Source organism: Lutra lutra, chromosome 8, assembly GCF_902655055.1.
Source record: "Lutra lutra chromosome 8, mLutLut1.2, whole genome shotgun sequence".
Lineage (NCBI taxonomy): Eukaryota > Metazoa > Chordata > Mammalia > Carnivora > Mustelidae > Lutra > Lutra lutra.
In genome coordinates, this window is record NC_062285.1 from 144,376,918 (window position 1) to 144,398,406 (window position 21,489).

Here is a 21,489-nt window from a genome sequence, read left to right on the forward strand (position 1 = left end):
GGTTGACAGTAGAAGGATGTTAAAGGATATAGTGAACGCGAACCGGAAGAAGAGTGTGCCGTGTTCACGTCCGGCAGAGCAGACGTAAGACGGGTTTATCGCCAGATACGATGAGGGTGTTTCAAGGCAAAGAGGCGGTTCGCTGAGAAGACCTACAACTCTGAATATGCATCCACATAATAAAGGAAATTCAAAACACGTGAAGCAAACACTTGCAGAATCAAAAGGAGAGACATAACTCAGCAGTTAAGAGGTGAGGGTCACAGCCTCCTCTCAGGGTGTCAGAGCGAGTAGACGGATCGTGAGTGTGCAGGACACTTGGAAACCTGTCCACCAACTTGAGTTAACTGACCCACCTAACCGCAACAGAAGGAAGCCTTCTCCGGCGCACAGCCACATTCACCAAGACGGACCTTGTCATAGGCAAGGTCATCGCCAGCAGACTTGAGCCTGTAGGGGTATCTAGCTCACTCCTTATTGCTGTACAGCTTGCAGAAGAAGGGTTTTCTTGTTTTTAAAGGGTTGTTAAGAAAAAGAAAAAGAATGTGCAACAGAAACCCTATGTGGCCTACAAAGCTGAAAATAGAATCCTGCTAAAAAATCTGGTTTATTTCTGTCTTTATAGCTTTTTACAGAAAAAGTTCGTTGACCCCTACGCTAGGCCATAAAACAAATATCAATACATTTGAAAGGAATGAAATAATATAAGCCTGTTATCTGATCACAACAGAAATTATATATAAACAAAAAAGAGATGGGAGTGCCCCTCTGTCTGGTAGATGGGAAGCTGCCTGATTCATGAATCATTTAATAAAACCAACTGGGGGACCCTTGGGTGGCTCAGTGGGTTAAAGCCTCTGCCTTCAGCTCAGGTCATGATCCCAGCGTCCTGGGATCGAGCCCCGCATCATCGGGCTTTCTGCTCAGCGGGGAGTCTGCTTCCTCCTCTCTCTCTGCCTGCCTCTCTGCCTACTTGTGATCTCTGTCCAAAAAAAAAAAAAAAAAAAAAAAAGCTGGATCTTTAAAAAAAAGATGTTTAGAAAATCCCAAAATAGGGGCATCTGGGTGGCTCAGTCTGTAAGTGTCTGCCTTTGGCTCATGTCATGGTCTCCAGGTCCTGGAATTGAGCCCTGCATCAGGCTCCCTGCTCCCTGGGGAGTCTGCTTCTCCCTCTCTCTCTCTGCCCTCCCTGATGCTCATTCTCTTCCCCTCCAAATAAAATCTTTTTAAAAAATCTCAAAATAAGTGGAAAATGTTATACTTGAATTGGGTGAAAATGGAAACATGAAAGCTATGGGGTACAGGCAGAGCAGTGCTTGAAGGCAAATTTGTAGCTTTGATGTTCACACTAGAAAAGGGGAAAGGTCTAAAAACCAATGATCTAATAACTTAAGCTGGAGGAAGAAGAGCAAATAAAACCCAAAGTGCAGTAGGAAGGGAATTACAAAGTCAGAAGAGGAAATCAATGAAATAGAATATGCACAAATAACAGAGGAAAAAATTAAAGCTAAAACTTTGTTCCTCAAAAAGATCAGTAAAATTGATAAACCTTTGAGGCGCCTGGGTGGCTCAGTGGGTTGGGCCTCTGCCTTCAGCTCGGGTCATGGTCCCAGGGTCCTGGGATCGAGCCCCGCATCGGGCTCTCTGCTCAGCGGGGAGCCTACTTCCCCCTCTCTGCCTCTCTGCCTACTTGTGATATGTCTGTCAAATAAATAAAATCCTTAAAAAAAATTGATAACCCTTTATTTGCACTGATGAAGAAAAAAGATAGGACCGACACTACTAGTATGTAAGAGTGAAAGAGCAGTGTCACTACAGGTCCTGCTTGACATTAGAAGAATGACATGCTGATGTTATGAATAACTTTATGCCGATAACTTAGTCGGTTTTGGTAAAATGGTCAGATTCATTCAGCAGTGCAAATTATCAGTATGAAAACAAGTAGAAATAGAAAATACCTATTAAGGAAATGGAATTCATAAGTTGAAATGTCACCAAAGAAAATTTTAGACCCTTGGCTTTACTGCTGAACTCTGCTGAATGTTTTAGGAAGAGGTAATACCAGTGTTTTGTGTTTTTTTTTTTAAGATTTTTATTTATTTGACAGACAGAGATCACAAGTAGGCAGAGAGCAGAAGCAGGTTCCCCGCCGAGCAGAGAGCCCGATGTGGGGCTCGATCCCAGGACCCTGAGATCATGACCTGAGCCGAAGGCAGAGGCTTTAACCCATTGAACCACCCAGGCGCCCTGGTGATACCAGTTTTATTAAACTCTGTAAGCGGAGGCAAAGAGTGGACGCCCCAGCATACGTCATGAAAGCAGAGCTAACCGGGACACCAAAGGCGGCGCAGACAGTAGGCGGGGCTGGTGCCGCTGCCCCTCCCGTCCGCCGATTGACGTTTGCTTGCTTGCTGTTCCGCTTGTTCGACCTTTTGAAAAAATGTTCACCTGTATCTTTATCCGTGTTTGTTTGTTATTTTTTTAAACAATAGTTATTTATTGGAGGGGGGAGAAAGGAAGGAGGGGAGGGGCAGAGGGAGAGAGAGAAGCCGACTCGCAGTGCGGGGCTCGACCCCGGGCCCCTGGGATCATGACTTGAGCCGAAGGCAGAGGCTTAGCCTACTGAGCCCCCCAGGTGCCCCCGTATCTTTATACTTAATGTAAGCCTCATACTCAGTGCGTGGTTAGTTCTTGCTTTTTATTGTCTGGGCCATTCTTCTTTAATTGCTCGTCGGCGTGGTTGAGTCGGTCAGCTCTCTTGCCGTCCCCATTTGTTGCTTCTGCCTCCTCCTCCTCTCTTTTTCTTGTTCGTCTGTGTTTGGATTGATCCAGTCCTTCCTTAGGGTCCCGCTAGAAAAACTTGTCCATTTGGTTGATGGGATCCTGTGGTGCACCCAGCCACTTGCCCACTCTGTGGCCGAGAGCAGGACTCAGACGCTACCTCCGGTTGCCCATGTCTTGCAGGTTCTTGTTCGGAAGGGAGCCTTGGCAGGGCGGGAACCTCCCTCCAGTTCTTGTTTGCCTGCATTGCACGTTACCCGAGTGTTTGAGTCGCTCTGCTGGGCACTTAGGAGAGACGGCCATCTTACCCTGCAATTACTGCTGGTAATGTTTTCTGCTTTTCCCAAAGTATGTTGCTGCCACCCACAGATACCCATCCACACTCCTCACAAGAGAAGCAGGAAGACCTTAGGACCCAGAAAGAAACTGAGTGTAGGGTCAGACTGTGGCCAGTCTAGGCCCCACCGACACTGCGTTGCAGGCGCTGGCGCTAGCACGGCCCCAGCGCGCTGTTAGCTCAGTTTGGCGAGGTGAGTGGGGTTTAATAAGTGAGACCTTCTGAGCACACGATCCTGTGAGGCTGGGTGAAGGTGGGAAGGTGCACTCACGCTGTTGGAGGAAAGACAATGTCCTTGTGGCAAGGGTAGGGTTGGGGAGACAGCAGGGAGTGCCAGAGGGCCTAGTGAGTGCCAGGAGAGCTCTCAGCAGCAGGGCTTCTGAAGCCGAGATGGGAGGAACTTGAAGATGTCTGTGTTCTGAAAAAATGACTTTGATGCAGCAAAGGCAAGAGGCTGGGAAGGGACAGGGACAGGGACTGGCTGGCTGGCCGAGGGGCTCCCCGGCAGCCGGGCTTCCCACATAGACAAGTCGGGGCTCCTGCATTGTGTGGGATCTTTTACTCTTCTGCATAAAAATACTGGAGAAGAGAAATCTCATCTCATGTTAATGGTACGACATTGAAGAGATTTAATAATTTCAAGGTACAGGTTTCACTTTGCTAAGGATATAGGCCTTACAGTTTTCATTTTGTATCAAACAGTGAAAACTTTGCAGCAAACAGCCTAGGCCCTGGGAGCCTGTCCTATGAGACTCACTGAGCAGGACAAACCGTGTGTAGTCCAGGCAAAGACAGCAAGAGCCTGGAGAGGGTGGTGTGTGGGAGAAGCGGGGAGGGGGGTCAAGAGCAGCTTCCAGGGCGCCTGGGTGGCTCAGTGGGTTAAAGCCTCTGCCTTCAGCTCAGGTCACGATCCCAGGGTTCTGGGATCGAGCCCCGCATCGGGCTCTCTGCTCCATAGGGAGCCTGCTTCCCTTCCTCTCTCTCTGCCTGCCTCTCTGCCTACTTGTGATCTCTGTCCGTCAAATAAATAAATAAAATCTTAAAAAAAAAAAAAAAAAAAGCGCCTTCTAGGGGGGTGTGCACGTGAGGGTGCCTTGTGCCACAAGGATAAGCTGCGTCATTTGGCAAGATGGGGATGGTGAAAGGAGGGGCCCGGCTGGGGGTTGGCAGAGTTGCTGAAGGACAGACAAGCAAAGTGAGCCATCAGGAGATTGACTTGCTAAGGTTTCATGTTCTTTTATGAGATGGTCAGTCAGGTGTGGGCAGAGCGTAGACAAAGGGGAGGCTCAGGAAAACAGTTTGTTACAGGTCCAGTCCTAGAGACAGGAGGTGTGGGCCTCACGCAGGGCCACATGGGGAAGTCCCAGGAGTGTCAGGAGGCAGAAGACGGGGTGGGGGAACACTTAAGCCACGAGCTTTATTGGGGTTTCCATGGGAAAGACAAGGCAGGGCAGGATGGGCAGCTTAGGGCACCCTAATTTGAATAATTTTGGCAGACTCTAAGCTATGTGGGTGGTCCCTAGTTGCCTAGCCCCTGGCCCTGGGATGATAAAGGGAGAGGAAGATGGTTTCCTGGGATGTGTGGGCCCAGAGAAGAGTAGTTGCTCTGGACAGATTAGTTTGCAGATCATAGTAATGCTCTGGCCCGGCCCTTTGCCATCGTTGATGATTGGCTGGTTCTGGGAGGGACAGTCTGTCCCTAGACGAAGAAGCTTCTTAATTAAGATGTCAGACATGGTCTACAGACAATGTATGCGATTCAGAGACGTCTGGGGAAAGAGGCCTAGTGGTCACTCGGGCGGGGGTTGGACCCTGAGAGGGCAGGTGGTCGTAGAGTGTTACATTTCTTGGGTTGGAGATGCATCCCCGGGGCTGAAACCTGGGAGACTGGCGATGTGTTGGCCTCGGGGACCCGAGGAGGAGGTGAGAGCACTGAAGGTGGGTCAGCCGGAGGGCACCGAGAGAAGCCGCAGGGCCTGTGCTGTAGAGGATCTGGCAAGTCCTTGTGAGCTCTGGAGCCAGACCTGGAGAGACCTGTCGAGGCAGTTCCTGGGGAGAGCGCCGTCGAGCGCAGGCTTGTGTCGGGGATGGACTTGGCGGACGTCGCTGTAGACTTGCTGAGGGTGAACTCACACGACGCGACAGAAGTGACCCCTTCTGTCTTGGCTTGTAGCTTCGTGGCCGTCACCATGTTCTGGAAGTTTGACTTGAACACCACGTCCCACGTCGACAAGCTGTTGGACAGGGAGGATGTGACGCTGCGGGAGCTGATGGACGAGGATGACGTCCTGCAGGAGTGCAAGGCTCAGAACCAGAAGCTGCTGGGCTTCCTGTGCCGACAGCACTGCATGGAGGAGCTGGTGAGCCTCATCACACGGGACCCGCCGCTGGACATGGAGGAGAAGGTCCGCTTCAAGTATGTACTGAGGCTGTGGCCGGCCGGGGCTGGGCGGGGCTGCGGGGAGGCGGTGGGCGGCGCTGGAGGACGGCCGGAGCCAGGGCTTCTGACGAAGAGCCCCCTGTAAACATTTACCCCGACCGAGAAGTAAGGAGGCCACTCCCCGGGGGGCTTGTTTTCGTGAGGGTTAAGATTTGGCATCTCTGTGTTTGTTATTTCTCATCCGGAGCTCTGGTGAGTGACTCTGTGTGTCGCAGTGTTCTGGGCGAAAATGTGCTGAGAGCAGACTGACCCCAGGACGGAGGCGGATAGACTGCGGCAGATGGGCTGCACCCCAGCGGAAAGCAGGTCCCAGGCTGCTGAATGGCCTCTAGGGGGGATGGGCAGCACGTGACCTCTTGACCGTGGGAAGTGCCCCACTGTGGGGTCTTGGGGTCAGAGGAAAGAGGCCATGTCGTTAGTGGTACTGACCATTCTCAAAGTTTTCCCTAAAATGTTCCATTCAGCAATTGGCTAGGGTGTTAGGACATGACAGAAGGGAGGTGGTGGTGTGGTTAAGGACTTGGGATGAGAACAGCGGAGTAGGAATGAGGGGGACAGGGCAGAGCAGCAGTACCTGGAACTAGTGACACAGGAATGGGGGCAGACAGGGTAGCCCGCGGTGCCCCTATGTCCACGGAGCGTCACACACTGTGCGTTGGTAAAGTCTTAGAACAGGGTTGGCTGACTGGCCCACAGGTCAGATCCTGTCTTCGTGTGGCCTGCAGGCTAAGAATAGTTTTACATTTTTTTAAAAGATTTTATTTCTTTATTTGACAGAGACACAGCGAGAGAGGGAACACAAGCAGGGGGAGTGGGAGGAGGAGGAAGCAGGCTCCCCACTGAGCAGGGAGCCCGATGCAGGGCTCGATCCCAGGACCCTGAGATCATGACCTGAGCCGAAGGCAGACACCCAACGACTGAACCACCCAGGCGCCCCTAGTTTTAAATTTTTAAGTGGTTGAAAAAAATCAAAGGAGTAATACTTTGTTACACATGAAATTGATATCATATCCACATTTCAATTGTCCATGAAGAAAGTCTTGTTGAAGGGCATCTGGGGGGCTCAGTCATTAAGCGTCTGCCTTTGGCTCAGGTCATGATCTCAGGGTCCTGGGATCGAGCCCCACATCAGGCTCCCTGCTCTGCGGGGGCCTGCTTTCCCTCTCCCTCTGCTGCTCCCTACCTGTGTGCCCTCTCTCTCTCTCTCCCCCTTTCTCTCTGTCAAATAAATAAATAAATAAATAAATAAATAAATAAATAAATAAATAAAATCTTAGAAAAGAAAAAAAAGAAAGTCTTGTTGGAAGGCAGCCACACTCAGCCTTTGGTGACTACAAGGGCAGAGCTGACAGTGACAACACAGACTATCTAAAACATTTACTCTCCGGACCTTTTCAGAAGTCTTTGTTGGCCGTTCTCTTTGAGGGAAGAGAGCGCCAGAGAGGGCAACGAGAAGTGCCTGATGCAGGGATACTCGATTTAGGGCAGTCATTCCTGGCCTCTGACGGGGGGAGCCATGTCCTTGCTGGCAGAGGAGAGCCCTAGACGGAGGTGGGAGCGTGTTTGTAGAGGAGCCTGTGGGTGTGGGGGCGTGCTGGCCATCTGCGAAGTCAGATAGAAGCCGCGGTGCACGGGACACGCCTGGTCAAGTGCCCCTCAGCATCACTGTGGATGGCCCTCATCCCTTTTACCCTCTCACCCCAAACATGTCCTGTTTGGTGTTAAGTTATGTGGTCTCCCTGCAGAGAGGGCATTGGTTAGCAGGACGGAGAGCTGGGGTGTGGGCAGTGTGTTCTGGATCAGGGCAGAAGGGTCCCAGAGTGGCATCAGTGAGCCAGGAGACGTTCATGTTCATCGTTACAGAGTTTGGGGAAAATGAGTAGTGGGTGGGTATGGAGCCAAGCGAACAAGGCAGTGAGGGAACTGTACCCTGGGGGGACTCACATAAGTAAGCAGATGTAAGTAGAGTGAACATGTCAGCTCCGCTGTTGAACGGAGCCTCCGTGTCCATACAAGGTCAGCATAAGCCCTGTGTTTAACCAAGAATTGTGCTGTGATTTATAGAGTGAGGGTGAGGGGCGGGCGACAGGAGAGCTCTGGCTTCACCTTCCATCGTAGGAGGTCGGTATTCACATTGGAAGGTGACAAGTGAAAACCTATGTCTCTATTTTACTTAGAAACCTGGAGGCCGACCACAGAGCTGAGGACAGGCGTGGGGTGCGCAGGGACACAGGGCGGGAGGCTGCCCTTCCCCAGCCCGTGGAACTGAGTTTGAAAGGGCGTGTCTGTAGCCCAAATCGAAAATTAAGATTTTTAATTTTAAAATCAATTTGAAGATTCCTTTTTTTTTTTTAAAGATTTTATTTATTTATTTGACAGAGAGAGATCACAAGTAGATGGAGAGGCAGGCAGAGAGAGAGAGAGAGAGAGAGAGAAGCAGGCTTCCCGCTGAGCAGAGAGCCCAATGCGGGACTCGATCCCAGGACCCTGAGATCATGACCTGAGCCGAAGGCAGACGCTTAACCCACTGAGCCACCCAGGCGCCCTGAAGATTCCTTTTTGAGTAAAGGAGTAGGACGGACGGATAGATGGTGAGGAGGCAAGAATGAAGTAGAGTGAGTGGGTCTGGCCACACCCTTGCCTCCCGGCCAGCTTCTCCACCCCAGGCGACTGCCCACCTCCGCCGGCCTGGCCGTCGTGCCTCTGGGCGGCGGGTCTGAGCACTATAACTGGTCGCTTCCCCCGCCTGACTACAGGCTGGCTTATGCCGAGACCCCTTTCCCGATAGCGGGGGATGCGCCGGAGCCATGATGTTCCAGAGAAGCTGCCCGTGGGTGGTGTGAGGTCAGGGAGCAGCCATTGTCCCTGCGGAAAGCCCGAGGCTGCTGCAGGCGGTGAGGGCTCGGTGAGGGCTCTGTGCGGCAGCCCTGGGCTGAGAAGCTGTCTCCCTGGTCCAGCCTGAGAGCCACGAGGAGGTGCTGGTCTTTTTCTGGAAGTTCCTGTCCAGTTTGCCTGTTGAGTTCCTAGCCTTTTAAGGAACAGGAAGTCAGCAGACCTACCCCAGGACGGTGCTGCCATTACTTGCAAGGTGCTGTGGGAGAGCGTGTTCTGTGGCTCTGGGCTGTGGGCTTCTGGGATCCAGACTGCAGGGTTAGAAGTGCTCACCTGTCGGGAAATGGGGCTGCAGCAGGGTAGCCCCGCAAAAAGGACGCCCTTCAGAAGAGCCACCCTACAGGAAGGAGGGCTGAGCCCGGTCGCCTGATGAGCCCCGGGGGGCAGCGCTTCTGGGCACAGAGGGAGGTGTCTGAAGGGGCAAGAGGGTTCCCTCCATCCTCACTCTGGTAAGCCAGGGCCCACCTTCCATGTTCCAGGAGCTCGTTGCCGTCATCTTTGGCTTCCTTCCTGCGGGGAGTTGTCTCTAGTCGGTTCTGGAGGAGGAGGACCGTGGGAAGTCTGACTGCGCACCCACTCCCCCTGGTGTAGACCCTGCACCGACAGCCCTGGGTGTGCTTTGGACGCCGCTGCGGTCGGCTCCTCTTCCTGGCCTCGTCGCGGACATGCCAGATGCAACAGGGCTCCCAGGCTTTGTTCCTCCAGGGGGCACTTGGGCCCTTGTGTGGTTCCATCGTCCTGTGAGATCACCCCCGGGGTCCGGACAGGGCAGTTTCAACCAGACAGGTTCTAGAGTGAAGTGTCAGCCGTCAGCACCAAGACGCTGCGTCCGGGCTTCTGGTCACTGATGGTGTCGGTACCCCTGGGCCCTTTCAGCCCTTTCAGCCTGTCAGTCGTGGCCTTCCCCACAGGGAAGCTTCCCGTGTTGTTTCTTTGATAACCTTGTCCCCGCCGACTTGCCCTCTGTTTTCTCTTCCTGGGACTTGTTGTCGGGTGTTAGACCCCCTGAATTAGGGCTTTCCTCTTCTTTTCGCTCTTGATGTCTTGTCTTTGCCTTTTTGTCTACGCCCGAGAGGCTTCTTCACGTGCTGTCTTCCTGTCCGGCTGATTTGTAAGCTTTCCATCGTGTTTCTGATTGAGGGGGTCTTTCTTATCGTCAGCCCTTTTAACTCCAAGCCTCCATTTCCTGCTCGTGGCCACTCTGTGTTGGGGCAGAGCGTTTCCGGGAGTTTCCGTCTGTTCCCCGCACTCGCCTCCACTGCCCAGCAGGTCTCGCATCTCCTGGCATCTGTGAGTTCGGTCAGCCCTTGGCTCCTTCTGGCAGAGAGGCGCCGGCGCTGGTGTGGGGTCTGATGGGGCCTGCTCGCCACACGTGCATGTGGGCGACAGGTGGCCCACTGCTTGGGTAGGCTGTGCCTGGTTGACTTTGCTCTGTCCCACGGTTTCTCCAGAAAGTAATCCTCCCCGCTCCTAGCTGCGTGGTGAGGACCTGACAGCAGCCTCAGTCAGGAAGCTTTTGTTTTTGTGTTCGTTTTTTGGTTTGTTTTTGCTTTTTACCAGGCCCCTTGTGTCTGGCCAGCGCGTCGTCAGTCCCTCAGCTGTGCCTGATGTCTCCGAGTCAGGAGCTGCTCCGGCCCATCTTTTCCAGGGGGTAACTTTTGAGTCCTGAGTACCGGCAAGGGACGGGCAGGAAGCCTGCTGCTCTTCCCACCTGCCTGGTTAGCCGCTGCCTCTGTGGCCAGGTCTCTAGCGGGCGCTCCCTCTGGCCGCCTGACTCGAACTTCCCCGGCGCACCCTGCCATCCTCTGGGCCTTGCCAGCGGTCACGTCCCCTTTCCTTTGCTTTTTTTTCTTTCCGTTTCCTTCCTTTCTTTTTTAAAGATTTTATTTATTTATTTGACAGGCAGAGAAAGAACACCAGTGGGCAGAGAGGCAGGCAGAGGGAGAGGAGGAAGCAGGCTCCCCGCTGGGTAGGAAGCCTGATGTGGGACTCAGTCCCGGGACCCTGGGATCATGACCTGAGCCGAAGGCAGAGGCTTAACCCGCTGAGCCACCCAGGCGTCCCTACCTGTTTTTTTGAAGAATAATTATAAAAGACCAATAAAGAAAACCTCAGCCCCTGTACCTAGATAGAACCTTTGAGGGTCAGTTCCTTATAGCTTGTCTTGCCACATGCGTGCACATTTGCTTGTGTGTGGAAACCAGGTTGGGGCCTTTCCACGTGCTCTGGAAACATTTCTGAAGGCATAGTCTGTGCTTTCCTCTGGGCCTTGGCTCTTTTGTAGCATCGGTACATCTTCTCTTGGTGTTTGGAGTCTGGTGGACACCTGGGTGCCTGTGTGATGTAGGGTCTAGCTCTGGCTTTCAGGGTCACCGTGGCCCGGCCCTCCTGCCCTGGCAGCTGTGTCTTCCTCCATGCGGGTTTCATAGTGTACGTTGCGGTGCTGAGGTGGCCGTGTGATCCTGGTAGCCAGCCCGTGAGGTGGGTGGGCCTGCGTTACGCCTTTCGCCCCCCGCTCGTGGCCTGGGCCCGCATGTGGAACCAGGCCAGCTCTGGGTGAGCGCAGCAGGCCTCTCATGCCCAGCCTGCCCGCATGGCACGGTCGCTGCGAGCTCTAGAAGGTGCTTTGTGTTCTCTGGGCTGATGAGAAACACCTGTCCCATAGTCAGACCTAGATTTCTCGGTTTCCTCCCCCTTCCACATGAGTTGGCTGCCGTGCTCTGCTGCTTCCTCTGGAGTCTCTCCAACCCCGGCCTCTGTAGCCAGTCCACAGTGACCAGCATGGTTTAGGCCTATGTGAGGGCCTGTGTTGGTGGCTGCCAGGAGCCGAAGGGTCATGGGGGCTGACCTTGACCCTGGGCTTGCTGTTTTTTTGTTTTTTTTTTTAAAGATTTTATTTATTTATTTGACAGAGAGAAATCACAGGTAAGCAGAGAGGCAGGCAGAGAGAGAGGAGGAAGCAGGCTCCCTGCTGAGCAGAGAGCCCGATGTGGGGCTCGAACCCAGGACCTGTGATCATGACCTGAGCTGAAGGCAGCGGCTTAACCCACTGAGCCACCCAGGAGCCCCTGGGCTTGCTGTTTTATGCACAACCTTGTGGGGTGGCTGGGCACTTGCATCTCCATGTTCAGATGGGAAAGCCCAGATGCAGAGAGGTCAGGTCACGTGCCTGACGCTGCAGAGCGTGTCCCGTGGACTAGCAGGCATTCTCCAGGGCCGTCAGCCCCACTGGGACAGTCCACACTCTGCTTGGGCCCCAGTCGCCCTTACCTGCATTCCCAGGTATACCTGGATATGGCACCAGGCATTATTATTATTATTTAAGATTTACTTATTTATTTTAGAGAGCGAGAGAGAGAGAGCGCAGGGGGAGGGGTAGAGGGAGAAGAAGAGGGCGAGAATCTCCAGCCGACCACCTGCTGAGCACAGAGTCCACTGCGGGGCTCGATCCCAGGACCCTGAGATCACGACCTGAGCCAAAGCTAAGAGTCGGACGGAAGCCCAACCGATGGAGCCCCCCAGGTGCCCTGGCACCAGGCATTGCTAATGGCCCTGCTGTTGCGGGCTCTGCCCTGGATGCAGCAGCTTGCCGGGTAGCTGTGCCTGTCCCGGGGTGATGGCAGTGACGCTGTGTCTGTCAGCTGTTAAGGCAGGGAGCAGAGGGATGTCATGGGGTTCCATGTGATGGGATCAAGATTATTTTGTATCTTGGGGCGCCTGGGTGGCTCAGTGGGTTGGGCCGCTGCCTTCAGCTCAGGTCATGGTCCCAGGGTCCTGGCATCGAGTCCTGCATTGGGCTTCTGCCTACTTGTGATCTCACTGTCTCTCAAATAGATAAATAAATAAATATATCTTTTAAAAAAAAAAGACTATTTTGTATCTGGTCATTTTATGTGTCCTGGTATCGATGGTTTGCCCACGTGATGCCTCGTGACTGGCCCTGCATCGTTCGCTGCTGACGCGGGAGTCCTTTAGCCCAGGGACAAGCTGGGGTCTGTGCTGCTGGTGTGTAGGGGCGGGGAGGGCGAGGAGAGGGAGGGTGCATGTCACGGACCTGGCGTCACTAGCTGTGTTGTCACAGGAGGGAAGAGACCTGGCCTGTGGGTGTGAGGACAGAGGTCTTGAGAGAGGAGATACCAAAAGACTAAGGAGACCTGGCCTGTGGGTGTGAGGACAGAGGTCTTGAGAGAGGAGATACCAAAAGACTAAGGCGCGTTATTTAGAGAATGCGGTTGAGTCAGGAAAGAGGAGCTATCACGGTGTAGGGTATGAGGAGGGGAAAATGTGTGTCAAACGTGGAGCTTGTTGTAGTCAAAAATGCCCATTGGTCACAGGATACTCCTATTTTTACTCATTCCAAGGTCTGACCGTGGACCTGCTTCCTGAGAGGCTGGTCGTTCAGGCAGCTTCCTGAGAGCTGAAGAAGTCTAATTTCACCTCCAGTTGCTCGTGTTGTGCCCTCTTAGGTACCCAAACACAGCCTGCGAGCTGCTGACGTGTGACGTGCCGCAGATCAACGACAGACTAGGAGGGGATGAGACTCTGCTGAACCTTCTGTACGATTTCTTGGACCACGAGCCGCCTCTCAATCCTCTGCTCGCCAGTTTTTTCAGCAAGACCATCGGTAATCTCATTGCACGAAAAACTGAACAGGTAAATAAGCTGCCAGGCCCACGTGGCTCGGCGTGGCCGGTGCGGGCGCGGCTGGCTGTCGGCTGTCACGGTTCGACCCGCACCTTCAGGGCTCGGAGAGCACTGTTTCTCACTCTTCCGCGGGACACGAAACCGGGCTGGCTGGCTCCGCCCCGACCGGGCAGAGGCGTGAGGAATAGGGGGCAGGCCCGTGTCATGGCAGGTTCTGAGGGTGTCCACCTTCTGAGATCTGCTGCTCTGTGGGGCAGCAGTATTTGTGTCTAGACACGTGTGTTTCAGAGCAGACAAAGCTTACAGCGTCAGGCTTCTGTGAAAAGAGTGAACTCGTTTCGTTAGCTGGAGCACAGCCTTGGGGCCCGTTCGTGCTTCCGCACCACCCAGGCTGTGGACGCGCAGAGACAGGGCGTGTCGGAGCGGGGCCTCAGGCCTGCCACCAGCCCCAGCAGCCAGGCCTCGTGAGTCTTTCACCTTTATCCCTTCCCACCGTCCCCAGTGCGTTATTTCAGGACAAATACCAGATGTCGTAAGATTTTATTGTTCACGTTACCGTGTATACCTCTAAGATACAAGGACTTTTAAAAATTCTTTTTTTTTTTAAAGATGTTATTTAGAGAGAGCACAAGTAGGCAAAGTGGCAGGCAGAGGCAGAGAGAGAAGCAGGCTCCCTTCCACTGGGCAAAGAGCCCGATGCGGGACTCGATCCCAGGACCCTGGGATCATGACCTGAGCCGAAGGCAGCGGCTTACCCATCTGAGCCACCCAGGCGCCCTTAAAAAATCTTTCAATTATAACTCTAGGAGGGGACAAGACTGTTGGGCAGATTGCATTATCACACCCCAAAATATTCATCATTTACGTGTTCAGTATTGTGAAATACCCGCTGAGGGAACAGAGCACTGTTGCATGTGTGGAGAGTTGTGGAGAGGAGCAGCCTCCAGGCAGAAGAAATTTCCCTTAAAGAAATTCTTGGCATGTTGGAAATGTTCAGTGGAACATACGTTTCCCAGAATCCTGAATCTTAGCTTCGTCCGGGCCTCAGAGGACTGTCTCACCTCAGATACTTCTCTGACCCAGTCAGGGATTAAATGAAGAATAGAGGGGATGCGGGTGCTGGAAGAGGGTGCTCATGGCGGCGCCAGCTCCAGGACACGACAGTGCATCCTCGCACACCAGTGATGGGTGTGGAGGGCAAGTGTTGCGGTCAGTATGGCTGTGGGCAGTGGGGGTCAGTGTGGCTGTGGGGCAGTGGGGGGGGTCAATGTGGCTGTGGGCAGTGGGGGGGTCAGTGTGGCTGTGGGCAGTGGGGGGGTCAGTGTGGCTGTGGGGCAGTGGGGGGTTCAGTGTGGCTGTGGGCAGTGGGGGGGTCAGTGTGGCTGTGGGGCTGTGGGGGGGTCAGTGTGGCTGTGGGGCAGTGGGGGGGTCAGTGTGGCTGTGGGGCAGTGGGGGGTCAGTGTGGCTATGGGGCAGTGGGGCGGGTCATTGTGGCTGTGGGGCAGTGGGGGGTCAGTGTGGCTGTGGTGCAGTGGGGGGGGTCAGTGTGGTTGTGGGCAGTGGGGGGTCATTGTGGCTATGGAGCAGTGGGGGGATCATTGTGGCTATGGGGCAGTGGGGAGGTCAGTGTGGCTGTGGGGCAGTGGGGGGGTCATTGTGGCTGTGGGCAGTGGTGGGGGTCAGTGTGGTTGTGGGCAGTGGGGGGGTCATTGTGGGTATGGACCAGTGGGGGGGTCATTGTGGCTATGGGGCAGTGGGGGGGTGTCATTGTGGCTATGGGGCAGTGTGGGGGGGTCAGTGTGGCTGTGGGGCAGTGGGGGGGTCTGTGGTTGTGGGCAGTGGGGGGGTTATTGTGGCTATGGAGCATTGGGGGGGTCATTGTGGTTATGGGGCAGTGGGGGGGGTCAGTGTGGCTGTGGGCAGTGGGGGGGTCATTGTGGCTGTGGGCAGTGGGGGGGTCAGTGTGGCTTGGGCAGTGGGGGGGTCAGTGTGGCTGTGGGCAGTGGTTGTGTCAGTGTGGCTGTGGGGCAGTGGGGGGGGTCATTGTGGCTGTGGGGCAGTGGGGGGGTCAGTGTGGCTGTGGGGCAGTGGGGGTGTCAGTGTGGCTGTGGGGCAGTGGGGGGGTCATTGTGGCTGTGTGGCAGTGGGGGGTCAGTGTGGCTGTGGGGCAGTGGGGGGGTCAGTGTGGCTATGGGGCAGTGGGGGGGGGTCATTGTGGCTATGGGGCAGTTGGGGGGGTCAGAGTGGCTGTGGGGCAGTGGGGTGGTCAGTGTGGCTGTGGGGCAGTGGGGGGGGTCATTGTGGCTATGGGGCAGTGGGGGGGTCATTGTGGCTATGGGGCAGTTGGGGGGGTCAGTGTGGCTGTGGGGCAGTGCTAGAATTTCTAAAAAGCTTTGTTTCTGGCCCATGCCTGGTTCATAATCGCCTGTAGCCTGACCATATTTCTCTGCTACTTTGAGATGTTTACTCTGTCTTACTGCTTTGTAAATATTCCCATCTTCTTCCCTTGCCAAGTGCATCAAAAAATATGAAATGCACTCTTTAAAAATATTTCTTCTGTTGGCAAAGATGTGACATACTTATATGAATTTCAGACAAGGTAGAAATACACGGACAGTCTCTTGTGTACTCCCGAGGCAGCCGCTGTGGACTGTTCAGTTCCTGTCTCTCCAGTTCTTCTCCTGAAAGAGACACTGATATATACTCACTATTTACTTTCACGTGATGGTATCGTACTCTGAATACTGCAGATTGTTTTTTTTTTCACTTAGAAATGGATTTGGTATGTCTTTTCCTGTATAGCTCCCACGTCCTTTCCAGCAGATGCAGTGGCCGTGTTACTGCCGTACCAGAGTTTTGGAACAGTAAGCGTGCAGCTGCCTTGTTTCTAGGGGCTGCTGGGACAGGGCCACAGTGTTTGATGCAACGTTTCCACAGAGACATGGGCTGCAGTGAACAGGCGTACTGCATTTTCTTAACTCTTCATTTCAGACCATTTTGTACATTTATAGAGAAAATAGTTTATGAACCCCTGTGTTTCTGTCACACAACTTCAACAATCATGTGTTTCTGACCAGTTTTATTGTTCTACAGCCCCTATTTCCAGACCCCATCCCAGATTATTTGGAAGCAAATCTCAGATATTGTATCATTTTATATGTAGATATTCCCATATGTTTCTTTCTTTTTTTTTTTTAAAGATTTTATTTATTTGACAGAGAGAAATCACAAGTAGGCAGAGAGGCAGGCAGAGAGAGAGGAGGAAGCAGGCTCCCTGCTGAGCAGAAAGCCCAACGTGGGGCTCGAACCCAGGACCTGGGATCATGACCTGAGCCGAAGGCAGCGGCTTAACCCACTGAGCCACCCAGGCGCCCCATTTTTCTTTTTTTTTTAAGATTTTATTTATTTATTGGGAGAGAATGGAGGGAGAGAATGTATGAGCAGGGGGAGGGGCAGAGGGAGAGGGAGAAGCAGGCTCCCTGCTGAGCAGGGAGCCCCTCCATATGGGGCTCGACCCCCGGACCCTGGGATCAGGACCTGAGCCAAAGGCAGAGGCTGAGTGCACGAAGCCACCGGGTGCCCTCCTGCGTGTTTGTACAGCGTGAGAACACCAGCACGATCGCGGGTCCCTTCGCTACTGAGGAGTTGGGCTGGAGCACAGTTTGACTATTGGTCTGTTGAAGGACACAAGGTGTTTGCACTTTTGTCTGTTGCAAATCGAGCTGCTATGGGCATTTGTGTATCGTAGTCCTGCCTTCGCCCTGGTTCCAGTTACCACCATCCGTCGTGGTGCACAAGTGGGTGACCCTTCTCCTGACATCGCGTCTGAAGGTCAGACGAAGCCTAATGCTGCATCACAGGCCCAGATCATTCACCTTCCTTCAGCTCATTCCATAAGTACTTAATCATCTCACATCGTAGGAGGAAGGCTGAGTCCGCACAGTAAGGTGTTTTGAGAGACGGAGGGAGGGAGCGTCATTCACATCACTTACATTTAGTATATAGTTACGTTTGTTCTAGTTTCTTGTTGATCTCTTATTATGCCCGATTTATAAATTAAACTCTAGCACAGGTGTGTATGCGTAGGAGGAAGCATAGTGTACGTAGGTAGGATTCAGTACTGTTCGTGGTTTTAGGCATCCATTGGGGGTCTCGGAATGTATCCCCCGTGGATAAGGAGGGATAATTTTACAGCTTTGTGTGTGTGAATTGTTCTGTTGGAAGTGAATTTCTTGTGATCGGTGCATAGTTGAGTCACGTGTTCTTACCTGCTCTGCTCTTCTTTAATTGGCGTATTTTGGGCCATTTACATGTAATGTAATTGTTGATATGTCAGGGCTCCCTTTTTTTTTTTTTTAAGGTTTTTATTTATTTACTTGACAGACAGAGATCACAAGTAGGCAGAGAGGCAGGCAGAGAGAGAGGAGGAAGCAGGCTCCCTGCTGAGCAGAGAGCCCGATGCGGGACTTGATCCCAGGACCCCAGGATCACGACCTGAGCCGAAGGCAGAGGCTTTAACCCACTGAGCCACCAGGCGCCCCAGGGGTTCCATTTTATTGTAGTTTTCTGATCGCTTTTTTCATTTTTCTGTTCTTTTTCCTGACTCCTGTGTGCTATTTGATAATTTAAAAAATTCCATTTTTACTTATCTAGAGTGTTTTCTCACGTGTCTGTGTAGGTTTTTAGTGGCTGCTGTGGGTGTCGCATTATGCTAGGTGTTAAGCCGTAGCGAGGATGCGCCTGTTTCATCTCGAGCGGACCCGGTGGTGGTGGTTGATTCAGTTCTCAGTCCCACCGGCAGAGGACCCTAGTTCCTATCGCTCACTGACCCTTCCTGTGATCCCATTCCTGCTCTCCAAGCGCGTGTTCTGGGACATAATACAGCGTCAAGGTCTGGATCTGCAGTCTCCCTGCTGACCGATGGGGATGAGTACCTTTTCATGTATTAACTGACCATTTGGATGTTTTCTTTTGTGAAGTCTCTTGCCCATTTTCTGTTAGGCTGTCTCTTCGTGATTTGCAGGAATTCTCTCTCTTTTAAAAAAAAGATTTTATTAGGGCGCCTGAGTGGCTCAGTGGGTTAAAGCCTCTGCCTTCGGCTCAGGTCATGATCTCAGGGTCCTGGGATCGAGCCCCGCATCGGGCTCTCTGCTCAGCGGGAGCCTCCTTCCCTTCCTCTCTCTCTGCCTGCCTCTCTGCCTGCTTGTGATCTCTGTCTGTCAAATAAATAAATAAAATCTTAAAAAAAAAAAAAAAAAGATTTTATTTATTTATTTATTTGACAGAGCGAGCACAAGCTGAGGGAACGGGAGAGGGAGACGCAGGTTCCCCGCTGATCAGGTTGCCCAATGCGGGATCAATCCCAGGACCCCGGGATCATGACCTGAGCCGAAGGCAGAGGCTTACCATCGGAGCCCCCCAGGCGCCCTCCCTTTCCTATTTCTATCTATAATTTACTTGAGATGGATTCTTGTAAGGGATGTAAGGTTGGAGTTTTTTGGGTTTGTTTTAATATGGGTGTCTAGTGAGCACAGCACCATTTCCCGGTGAGGCCCTTCTCTCAGTTGTTTTACACTGATGTACCCCATCATGAGTCAGAGACTCCCATGTAGTATGTCTGTTTCTAGACTTTGTTCTCTTGTTCTGTTTGTGATCGCACCAATGCTGTACTGTCCTCATATGTGTAGCTTTAGAAGTCTTGGTATTTGATAGTCCTCTCGCTTGGTTTTTCTTCAGAATTTCTTATTACTGTTTTTTACCTTTTGCATTGTTTTCGAATGAACAGCTCTTAGAATAAATTTGTCAGTTTCCACATTCTCCCCAACCTTCTCCCCCAGGAAGACCTGTCAGAGTTTTGGTTAGGCTTACATTGGCTCTCGATTGGAGTTGGCAGATTGTGGCCCACAGGCCAAAACCAACCTGTTACCTATTTTTGTAAATGAAATTTTACTGAAACACAGCCCCTCCCATTTCCTTACGTATTGTCTGTGACTGTTTTTGTGTGACTGACAAAGCGGATAATGAGGGCTTCTTTAGTTTCTCCTGATAACATGTCATAATTCTGTGGGGTAGGGGGTCTGACACAGGTTTCATTAGGGTTGATATTTTTGTATTATTCTAAGTGGTATCTTTTTATTGAAATTTTTTACTGAGATAATTGTAGATTCACTTGCTGTTGTAGAAAATAATTTGGAAAGCTCCTTTGTATACTTTGCTCAGTTTTGTCAGTGGCGACATTTTGTAAAATACTAGTAGAACATCACTGCCAGGATATTGACATTCATACAGTCCACTGATCTTACTTGTTGGTTCGATTTTGCTTGTTGTGTGTGTGTGTGCGTGTGTTGAGTTCTGTACTGTTCATCAGCTGTACAGGTTCATGTATCCACCATTACCGGCAGGATACGGAACAGTTCCAGAGCAGCAAGGGTCCTTTGTGTTGCCCATGTATAGCTGCTCCCACTTTCCTCCCATCTCTCCCCTTTCACCCATCCCTAGCCCCTGACACTAATCTGTTTCCATTTCTAAAATTTCATTATTTCAAAGTGTTACTTAAAACATACGGGGGCACCTGGGTGGCTCAGTCGTTGAGCGTCCGCCTTTGGCTCAGGTCATGATCCCGGGGTGCTGGGATTGAGCCCCACATTAGGCTCCCTGCTCAGTGGGAAGCCTGCTTCTCCCTCTCCCTCTCCCCTGGCTTGTGTTCCCTCCCTCGCCATGTCTCTCTCTGTCAACTAAAATCGTTAAAACAAGTTATAAATTGAAGCCTTCAGGCCGTCGGGCATGTCTGCGCGTCTCCCTTGCTTTCGCACAGGGCCATCCCGTACTGGGCCGGTGCATCACCTGCGGGGCTCCTGTCTGTCCTGGGTGACTCTGCTTCTGGTGACTATCAGTAAAGCTGATACTCCAGCAATGTACCTTTCTGTTGTTTTATCTGTGTACAGGATCTTATCATTGTGATTAGTGACAATTTTTTTTTTTTTTTTAAAGATTTTATTTATTTATTTGACAGAGAGAGATCACAAGTAGACGGAGAGGAAGGCAGAGAGAGAGAGAGGGAAGCAGGCCTCTTGCTGAGCAGAGAGCCCGATGCGGGACTCGATCCCAGGACCCTGAGATCATGACCTGAGCCGAAGGCAGCGGCTCAACCCACTGAGCCACCCAGGCGCCCCGACAATTTTGTTTTTTTCCTTTTAAGTCTTACACCTTTTGTCTCTTTTTCTTGCCTGATTGCTGTAGTTGGAAGCTTTAGTACGATGTTGAGTTGCAGTGGTGATAGTGGGCCTCCTTGTTTTATTTATTCCCTGAGAAGAAAAGCTTTCAACTTACTTTCTTTTAAGATTTTTTTTATTTATTTGACAGAGACACAGCAAGAGAGGGCACACAAGCCGGGGGAGTGGGAGAGGGGGAAGCAGGCTCCCACTGAGCAGGCAGCCCGAGGCGGGACTGATCACGATCAGGACCCTGGGGTCTTGACCTGACCCAAAGGCGGATGCTTAATGACAGCCCCCCAGGCGCCCCAGCTTTCAGCATTTTATAATGAAGTATGATGTTTGTTATGGGGTGTTTATAGACACTTTTTAAAAATCAGAATTAAGGGAATTTTCTTTATTCCTACTCTTTTTAGTTTATAACACGAATGGTTGTTGAAATTTAGCAAATGGTTTTACTCTCTTGGGAGTGCCCGGGTGGCTCAGTGGGTTAAGTGGCTACCTTGGGCTCAGGTCAGGATCCCAGGGTCCTGGATCAAGTCCCATGTAGGGCTCCCCGCTCAGTGGGGAGCCTGCTTCTCCTTCTCCCTTTGCCCCTCTCCCTCTCTCTCTCTCAAATAAATAAAATCTATTTATTTATTTGTTTGTTTGTTTGTTTGACAGACAGAGATCACAAGCAGGCAGAGAGAGAGAGGGAGAAACAGGGTTCCTGCTGAGCAGAGAGCCCCATGTGAGGCTCCATCCCAGGACCCTGAGATCATGACCTGAGCTGAAGGCAGAGAGGCCCAACCCACTGAGCCACCCAGGCGCCCCTAAATAAATAAAATCTTAAATGTTTTTACTTTCTGTTGAGTTGATCATATGATTTTTCTTCTCTATTCTAATAGGCACATTCTGTTGATTGTTTTTCTAATGTTAAACTGGCCTTGGTTTCGTGGTCTGCCACCCCTGTCATTGGGGTACCTTATGATTTCCTTCATGTGCTGAATTTTTACATCTGTGATCATCAGTGAGATTTGCTTATAATTTGCTTTTCTTATAATGCCCTTATCAGGTGTTTAGAATCAAAGTTTTATGCTCTCAGTGTGGGGCACATTCTTTCATCTTGTGTTCCCTGGGTGAGTGTATATTAAGACTGGAATTACTTTTCTTTAAATGTTTGGTAGAATTTGGTGGAAAGGTCA

At 51.9% G+C, this 21,489-nt stretch overlaps 1 protein-coding gene across 14 annotated transcripts in view; it reads left to right on the forward strand.

Annotated features, from left to right (window-relative positions):
• Window positions 1–21,489, forward strand: part of PPP6R2 (protein phosphatase 6 regulatory subunit 2) — an 86,318-nt gene that overhangs the window by 41,285 nt on the left and 23,544 nt on the right. For 12 of the 14 annotated variants that reach the window (XM_047743420.1, XM_047743409.1, XM_047743408.1 and 9 more), the window contains 2 exons: window positions 5,292–5,534; window positions 12,917–13,103. In XM_047743420.1, the coding sequence (XP_047599376.1) occupies window positions 5,308–5,534; window positions 12,917–13,103 (414 nt within the window). In that variant the 5' untranslated portion in view covers window positions 5,292–5,307. Of the gene's footprint in view, window positions 1–2,964; window positions 3,106–5,291; window positions 5,535–12,893; window positions 13,104–21,489 lie in introns of those variants that run through there. The other 2 variants (XM_047743410.1, XM_047743421.1) reach the window with 2 other exon arrangements.